General features: G+C 40.1%; 1 protein-coding gene across 7 annotated transcripts in view; it reads left to right on the forward strand.

Annotated features, from left to right (window-relative positions):
• Positions 1-9,529, forward strand: part of Nipped-A (Transcription-associated protein Nipped-A) — a 362,660-nt gene that overhangs the window by 48,567 nt on the left and 304,564 nt on the right. For all 7 annotated transcript variants that reach the window (XM_070092733.1, XM_070092739.1, XM_070092738.1 and 4 more), the window contains exon 8: positions 1,986-6,707. In XM_070092733.1, coding sequence (XP_069948834.1) covers positions 1,986-6,707 — 4,722 coding nt within the window. The remainder of the gene's footprint in view (positions 1-1,985; positions 6,708-9,529) is intronic.

The following is a 9,529-nucleotide window of genomic DNA, read 5'->3' on the forward strand; positions in this document are numbered from 1 at the left end:
TTTCCTACATACTCTAACTTGAGCCTCACTATCCTCGTAAAAACTCTTCACTGCTTTCAGTAACCTACCTCCTACACCATACACTTGCAACATCTGCCACATTGCCCCCCTAACCACCCTGTCATACGCCTTTTCCAAATCCATAAATGCCACGAAGACCTCTTTAGCCTTATCTAAATACTGTTCACTTATATGTTTCACTGTAAACACCTGGTCCACACACCCCCTACCTTTCCTAAAGCCTCCTTGTTCATCTGCTATCCTATTCTCCGTCTTACTCTTAATTCTTTCAATAATAACTCTACCATACACTTTGCCAGGTATACTCAACAGACTTATCCCCCTATAATTTTTGCACTCTCTTTTATCCCCTTTGCCTTTATACAAAGGAACTATGCATGCTCTCTGCCAATCCCTAGGTACCTTACCCTCTTCCATACATTTATTAAATAATTGCACCAACCACTCCAAAACTATATCCCCACCTGCTTTTAACATTTCTATCTTTATCCCATCAATCCCGGCTGCCTTACCCCCTTTCATTTTACCTGGGGTATATATCATGTCATATAGAGTTTCAAGCAGTATTATGGCACTTTAGCCCTTATACAGTGGACCCCCGGTTAACGATATTTTTTCACTCCAGAAGTATGTTCAGGTGCCAGTACTGACCGAATTTGTTCCCATAAGGAATATTGTGAAGTAGATTAGTCCATTTCAGACCCCCAAACATACACGTACAAACGCACTTACATAAATACACTTACATAATTGGTCGCATTCGGAGGTGATCGTTATGCGGGGGTCCACTGTACTGGTAGTGATGTATATACTGTATGTGAAAAAAAATTCAGTGCTTTAATGTTTCCTGTGATCTGCCATTGTTGGTCTTCAAGCAAATGTTTAGGTTAGGTGTGACTGAGCCTTTATTTTTCCATACAAGATGGAAAAATATTGTAAGGTTTTTGTATATGAATATTATACAATACAGACAAGATGAAAAATTAGACACATGTGAAACTTCTGGGTATCTTTATTGTAGACGTTTTGCCATCCAATGGCTTTATCAATACAAATTCAATTACATAATTGGAAGACAGAAGAACTGTATACAAAAGATGAGGTAATCCGTCCCTCAGCCTTGGAGTTGGTGTGAAGAGCACCGTAGTCATGAAGATTCTGGAGCACAGAGACAAGAAGGTTGGCATTTATATACTGGCGACAAGTGGAAAGGGGACGGGTAGCAGACAAGGGCATAGTCACTGGTAGACGGGATTCCCCAGTGGAAGTAGGTCATACCTGAGGCATGGGTTAGTGGTGGTGGTAGTAGTAGCAGAGTAGCAGCTGTGAAGAAGGTTATGTAGATGCCCTCTGAACCATTATTCACTATGTCCTCTGAGCCATTATTCCACTAACCCATGCCTCAGGTATGCTCTACTTCCACTGGGGAATCCCGCCTACCAATGACTATGCCCTCGTCTGCTACCCATTCCCTTTCCACCTGTTGCCAGTATATAAGTGCCAGCCTTCTTGCCTGTGCTCCAGCATCTTCATGACTATGGTGCTCTTCACACAAACTTGAAGGCTGAGGGACTGATTACTTCATCTTTTGTATATAGTTCTTCTGTCTTCCAATTATGTCCTTGAATTTGTATTGATAAAACCACTGGATGATGAAACGTCTACAATAAAGATACCCAGATGTTGCACATGTGTCTATAAGGTTTTTGTGGGCAGGTGTGCCAATATGGGGGAGAGTATGGTGTTATATTAGGATATAAATGATAAGATGAGACTAGTGAGAAATGGAAGACCTTTCTACATAAATTTTGATGTCTGTACACATCCAGCAAGATAGCTATTAAATGAATGATGACACACGTGTTTCCTTTTTTGGGTTACCCTACCTTGGTGGGAGACAGAAAATGTAGTAAAAATTAGAAATTGAAAATTTTGTTTATTAATGCATATTTAACTTCTTACAGGATTTGTGCCTCATATTGACAAATTATTTGATGAGAGCCTGCTTTTTGGACGAGGATGGACAGCACATGAAACGCTAAGACCTTTGGCCTATTCAACACTTGCTGACCTGGTTCATCATGTTCGTCAGCAGTTGGATATGGGAGCATTAACTCGTGCAGTACATCTGTTTTCTAAAAATATTCATGATGAAACACTGCCCACCAGCATTCAGACAATGTCTTGCAAACTCTTGCTCAATCTAGTAGATTGTATACGAACTCGTAGTGATGCAAACCTCAATGAACCTGGTGCTGGAAGAGATTTGCTTATTCGAATGCTTCATGTATTTGTCAATAAATTCAAGACCATTGCCCAGTTGCAGTTACCATATCTGAAAAACAAGCAACAACAGCAGCTAAATAGTATTTCCCTCCAAACTGCTTCGCAAAATATCAGTAACATTAGTAATGTCATGGGATCCAGCAATGCTTCCTCAGTTCCAGAAGATAGAAAAGAAGACATTAGAATAAATGTAAATGAGAGTGACAATAAAGACAAAGAGACCCAGAGGATTGGTTTTCCTCCAAATGTGACTGTTAACTATAGTGTTTCAGACTGTAGAGCACTTGTTAAGACACTTGTATGTGGTGTCAAAACAATAACTTGGGGTTGTGCATCATGCAAATCAGCTGTGGACCCAGCACTAACACTAAATAAATCATTCCATCCTAAAGAGACGCTTGTATTTATTAGATTGGTTAAGTGGGCAATGCAGGCACTTGATATTTACACCCTAAATGCACCGGGCAACCAGCAGTCAACGAATCAGAAAGGTCAAGCACCACAAACTGTTAGATCAAAGGAGGAAAAGGAGGTTCTGGAGCACTTTGCAGGTGTATTTATAATGATGAATCCATCCACATTTAGAGAAATATTTTCAACTACTATAGATTATGTGGTGGAGCGGATTTATCATAATACAGCTTTGCAAATTGTTGCTAACTCATTTCTTGCTAACTCCACAACATCCCCAATATTTGCAACAATACTTGTTGAATATTTATTGGGCCATATGGAAGAGATGGGCACATCAATGGACAGATCACACTTATATCTTAAGTTGTTTAAGTTAGTCTTTGGGTCTGTATCTCTTTTTGCAGCTGAAAATGAGCAGATGCTTAAACCTCACCTACACCAAATTGTAAACAGGTCAATGGAGTTAGCAATGAGTGCCAAGGATCCATATAACTATTTCCTATTACTGCGTGCTCTGTTCCGATCTATAGGTGGAGGAAGTCATGATCTTCTTTACCAAGAATTTCTACCTTTGTTACCAACATTACTGCAAGGTCTCAATAGCCTTCAAAGTGGCCTTCACAAACAGCATATGAAAGATCTTTTTGTAGAGCTGTGTCTCACAGTACCAGTCAGACTCTCTTCCTTGCTGCCTTATTTGCCCATGCTCATGGACCCATTGGTGTCAGCTCTTAACGGTTCTCAGACTTTAATTTCACAAGGTCTGAGAACACTTGAACTCTGTGTAGACAATTTGCAGCCTGATTTTTTGTATGAACACATACAACCTGTCAGAGCAGAGCTTATGCAGGCATTATGGAAGACACTAAGGAATCCCAATGACACCATTGCTCAGGTGGCTTTCAGAGTTCTTGGCAAGTTTGGTGGTGGTAATCGTAAAATGATGATTGAGCCTCAGAAATTGGAGTATAATGAACAAGAAACTCCAAGCACTTGTGTCATCATCCAGTTTTCAGAGCACAAAGCACCAATTACATTGCCAGTTGAGAAAATCATAGAGACGGCTTTCACAGCACTAAAGACGTCTAACACTGAACCTTGGTACCGTCGCCAATGCTGGGAGGTGATTCGGTGTTTCCTTATTGGATCAATGCAGTTGGATGAAGAGAAACACTTGGTTAATAAACTGTTTACACATCCCAGCTTTAGAGATGGTGAAATCTCGACTGTACATGGGCCATATTATAAGTGCACTGATGATCAAGCTCGTCAAGTTCATCAAATGGCTGTTACTGCGATGTTTGTTGCAGCTGCAATTAAAGACTTGCGCCAGAGTGTCTTGCCAACAATGGTGTCTTTGGTGAGACATTATACAATGGTAGCTATTGCCCAGCAGGCAGGACCCTTTAATATGATGGGTCGCTGGAGTAAGGTGCAAGGTATGGATCCATTAGTTCTAATAGATGCTCTTGCTGTTATTATGGGCCATGAAGAAAAAGAATTATGCAAGCCTGGCCATCTTGCCCTTGTGCTCATTATGGAAGCAGCTACCAACATCTTGGGTACAAAAGAGCGAGCTTGCCAACTTCCCCTCATGGAATATTTGGTAGAGAAAATGTGTGGTCTGTGTTATGAACGGGCATGGTATGCAAAGCTAGGAGGCTGTATTGCAATAAAGTTTCTTTTTGAACGCATGGCCCTAAAATGGGTATTAGAACATCAATTCTCATTCTTAAGAGCATTATTATTTGTCATGATGGATCTTACAGGAGAAGTATCCAGTGGGGCTGTAGATATGGCAAAAAATAATTTAGAGAGAATGTTAAGAGTTTGTGGTGCTGCACTCGAGGGTGAAAATAATACAGAAGAAATGAGACAAATTCAAAATAAATCACTTCACGATGTGACTCACGAATTAGTACGTCAGGTTACTTCTCCAAATACAACAGTAAGAGAGCAAGCAATGCAGTCTCTCCATGTTTTGGCAAAGCTAAGTGGCAAAGGTGTAACAGAAGTGATGCAGCCACACAAAGATGTTTTGGCAGACATGATTCCTCCTAAAAAGCATCCTCTACGGCAACAGCCAGCCAATGTCCAAATTGGTTTAATGGATGGCAATACATTTTGTACTACTCTTGAACCAAGACTTTTTACACTTGACTTGAATTTGAATGAGCACAAGTTTTTCTTCACAGAATTGCACATGTTGGTTGAAACAGAAGATTCTTTCTTGGCTAAATTATCTTGTTATAAGAATATTGCTAATTTAGTTCCATTAAGGAAATCTGCTCTTAAGGCTCTTGCTGCATGCCATTACATACCTCAGATAAGAGAGAAAATCTTTCCAACATTATATAAGGCTTTGAATAATTCATCCCATCCAGAACTTCAGGAGACAGCCTTTGAGTGTCTAAAAAAGTTTCAGAGTGGATGTCAGATAGACATGGAGATGGTGCATACAGCAATGCGGCCTTTACTGGCTCAACTGTGCCACTACAGAAGTGTCACACTTCCAGTGATTCACCGCTTATCGTACTTAACTCAGCTATTCCCTTACACGTTCAATGAAAAGCTGTGTGAACAACTTACACAACATGTGAAGAACCTTATTGAAATGGCCATTGTAACTAGAAAGCAAAGTACTGCTGCAAACAAGCAAGATAACAATGATCTCAAGCTTTGTGCAAACATTGTTGGAATTTTTCATCAAATTCCAGCAGCTTCTGCGCGATTTGTTGAAGTTTTATGTAAACTGGTATTGCAAACTGAACGAGCCTTGCTAATAGAGGCAGGTAGTCCATTCCGAGAACCATTGATGAAGTTTCTTCTACGATATCCTGCAGAAACTGTGGAACTTTTTCTGTCTGATCCTCATGCGCGTGATCAACAATGGACACGTTATTTGGAATATCTGGTGCGCCACAAAGATAATGCTGCTTTTAGACAACACTTACAAACTTGCACTGAAAAATTATTAAGCGTCTTGATGGCCACCCCAACAATTGTACAGATGGCAGGGCTGCAGTCACAACAGCAGCAGCAGCCTCCCATAACAGCTGCTGATAAGGCTCAGCTTCAGTATTTAGGTGTGCGTGTCATTCTCTTACTATCTCGTTTCAATGACAAATGGCTTGCATCACAAACTAAATTGGTTGTAGCCCTAAGGAATATATGGGTATCTGATGAATTCCAGGAAAGACATCACACTGCGGAAAGCACAGATTTTATGCATTGGAAAGAACCACGAATGGTGGTATCTATTCTCCTTATGTACTTCAAGCATCATACAGATGATATTAAGCTTCTCTTTCAGCTTTTAAGAGCATTCATAGGACGGTTCATTCCAGATTTTCAGTTCTTAAGAGATTTTCTTGAGAAAACAGTTGCACAAACATATTCGGTAGAATGGAAAAGATCAGCTTTCTTTCAGTTTGTTGAAGTTTTTGAGGATGTTTCAGTGCCGCAAGAGCTGAAAGCACGGATCTTGCAGTATATAATCATTCCTTGTTTAACTGTGAGCTTGGAATTTGGTGATGGAGAGAAATTGATTGGTTATCCTCCAGCACCAGATCAAGACTACCTTGATAATGTCGTGTCAGTCTTTATTACTCGAGTTATCAATCCAGAAGAGCCTTTTGTTTATAGTGATGCAGTAAGAATTCTTCTGCTTCAGCTTTCATGCCTTTTGGTGGAACAAGCCTCAGCACACATTCATGATGCTTGCAACAAAAGGCAGGGTCAGAAACTTCGCAGGCTTATGACTTTTGCATGGCCTTGTTTACTTTCCAAGAATTGTGTGGATCCAGCTACAAAATATCATGGACATCTGCTGCTGTCACACATTATAGCCAAATTTGCTATACACAAACGAATAGTTTTGCAGGTGTTCCATAGCTTGTTAAAAGCACATGCAATGGAGGCAAGATCTGTTGTTCGACAAGCCTTAGAAATACTTACACCAGCAATGCCAGTTCGGATGGAAGATGGTGAGTATTATTATTATTAAACAATTAAGTAATGCCTAAGTAGTAGGTTGGTAGACAGCAAACACCCAGGGACGTACTACCTGTAATTGTTTTACATGATGGTAGCATTGCTGGTGTCTTTTTTTCTGTCTCAAACATGCAAGATTTCAGGTACATCTTGCTACTTCTACTTCCGTTTAGGTCACACTACACATGCATGTACGACTTGTTGAAAAAAAAAATATATATATAATATATATATATATATATTTTTTTTTTTTTCAACAAGTCGCCCGTCTCCCACCGAGGCAGGGTGACCCAAAAAAGAAAGAAAATCCCCAAAAAGAAAATATTTTCATCATCATTCAACACTTTCACCACACTCGCACATTATCACTGCTTTTGCAGAGGTGCTCAGAATACAGCAGTTTAGAAGCGTACACATATAAAGATACACAACATATCCCTCCAAACTGCCAATATATATATATATATATATATATTCTTTTTTTTTTTCAACAAGTCGGTCGTCTCCCACCGAGGCAGGGTGACCCAAAAAAGAAAGAAAATCCCCAAAAAAGAAAATACTTTCATCATCATTCAACACTTTCACCACACTCACACATTACCACTGCTTTTGCAGAGGTGCTCAGAATACAACAGTTTAGAAGCATATACGCATAAAGATACACAACATATCCCTCCAAACTGCCAATATCCCAAACCCCTCCTTTAAAGTGCAGGCATTGTACTTCCCATTTCCAGGACTCGAGTCCGACTATATGAAAATAACCGGTTTCCCTGAATCCCTTCACTAAATATTACCCTGCTCACACTCCAACAGATCGTCAGGTCCCAAGTATCATTCGTCTCCATTCACTCCTATCTAACACGCTCATGCACGCTTGCTGGAAGTCCAAGCCCCTCGCCCACAAAACCTCCTTTACCCCCTCTTTCCAACCCTTTCGAGGACGACCCCTACCCCTCCTTCCTTCCCCTATAGATTTATATGCTTTCCATGTCATTTTACTTTGATCCATTCTTTCTAAATGACCAAACCACCTCAACAACCCCTCTTCTGCCCTCTGACTAATACTTTTATTAACTCCACACTTTCTCCTAATTTCTACACTCCGAATTTTCTGCATAATATTTACACCACACATTGCCCTTAGACAGGACTTCTCCACTGCCTCCAACCGTCTCCTCGCTGCTGCATTTACCACCCAAGTTTCACATCCATATAAGTGTGTTGGTACTACTATACTTTCATACATTCCCTTCTTTGCCTCCATAGATAACGTTTTTTGACTCCACATATACCTCAACGCACCACTCACCTTTTTTCCCTCATCAATTCTATGATTAACCTCATCCTTCATAAATCCATCCGCCGACACGTCAACTCCCAAGTATCTGAAAACATTCACTTCTTCCATACTCCTCCTCCCCAATTTGATATCCAATTTTTCTTTATCTAAATCATTTGATGCCCTCATCACCTTACTCTTTTCTATGTTCACTTTCAACTTTCTACTTTTACACACATTCTCAAACACATCCACTAACCTTTGCAATTTTTCTTTAGAATCTCCCATAAGCACAGTATCATCAGCAAAAAGTAACTGTGTCAATTCCCATTTTGAATTTGATTCCCCATAATTTAATCCCACCCCTCTCCCGGACACCCTAGCATTTACTTCTTTTACAACCCCATCTGTAAATATATTAAACAACCATGGTGACATTACACATCCCTGTCTAAGACCTACTTTTACCGGGAAGTATTCTCCCTCTCTTCTATACACCCTAACCTGAGCCTCACTATCCTCATAAAAGCTCTTTACAGCATTTAGTAACTTACCACCTATTCCATATACTTGCAACATCAGCCACATTGCTCCTCTATCCACTCTATCATATGCCTTTTCTAAATCCATAAATGCAATAAAAACTTACCTACCTTTATCTAAATACTGTTCACATATATGCTTCAATGTAAACACTTGATCTACATATCCCCTACCCACTCTGAAGCCTCCTTGCTCATCTGCAATTCTACATTCTGTCTTACCTCTAATTCTTTCAATTATAACCCTACCGTATACTTTTCCTGGTATACTCAGTAAACTTATTCCTCTATAATTTTTACAATCTCTTTTGTCCCCTTTCCCTTTATATAAAGGGACTATACATGCTCTCAGCCAATCCCTAGGTACCTTCCCCTCTTTCATACATTTATTAAACAAAAGTACCAACCACTCCAACACTATATCCCCCCCTGCTTTTAACATTTCTGTCATGATCCCATCAGTTCCAGCTGCTTTACCCCCTTTCATTCTACGTAATGCCTCATGTACCTCCACCACACTTACATTCTGCTCTTCTTCACTCCTAAAAGATGGTATACCTCCCTGGCCAGTGCATGAAATTACCGCCTCCCTTTCCTCAACATTTAAAAGTTCCTCAAAATATTCTCGCCATCTACCTGATACCTCCCTCTCCCCATCTACTAACTCCCCTACTCTGTTTTTAACTGACAAATCCATACTTTCCCTAGGCTTTCTTAACTTGTTTAACTCACTCCAAAATTTTTTCTTATTTTCATTAAAATTTCATGACAGTGCCTCTCCCACTCTATCATCTGCTCTCCTTTTGCACTCTCTCACCACTCTCTTCACCTTTCTTTTACTCTCCATATACTCTGCTCTTCTTATAACACTTCTGGTTTGTAAAAACCTCTCATAAGCTACCTTTTTCTCTTTTATCACACCCTTTACTTCATCATTCCACCAATCACTCCTCTTTCCTCCTGCCCCCACCCTCCTATAACCACAAACTTC

The sequence above is a fragment of the Cherax quadricarinatus genome, chromosome 40, assembly GCF_038502225.1.
Source record: "Cherax quadricarinatus isolate ZL_2023a chromosome 40, ASM3850222v1, whole genome shotgun sequence".
Taxonomy (NCBI): Eukaryota; Metazoa; Arthropoda; class Malacostraca; order Decapoda; family Parastacidae; genus Cherax; species Cherax quadricarinatus.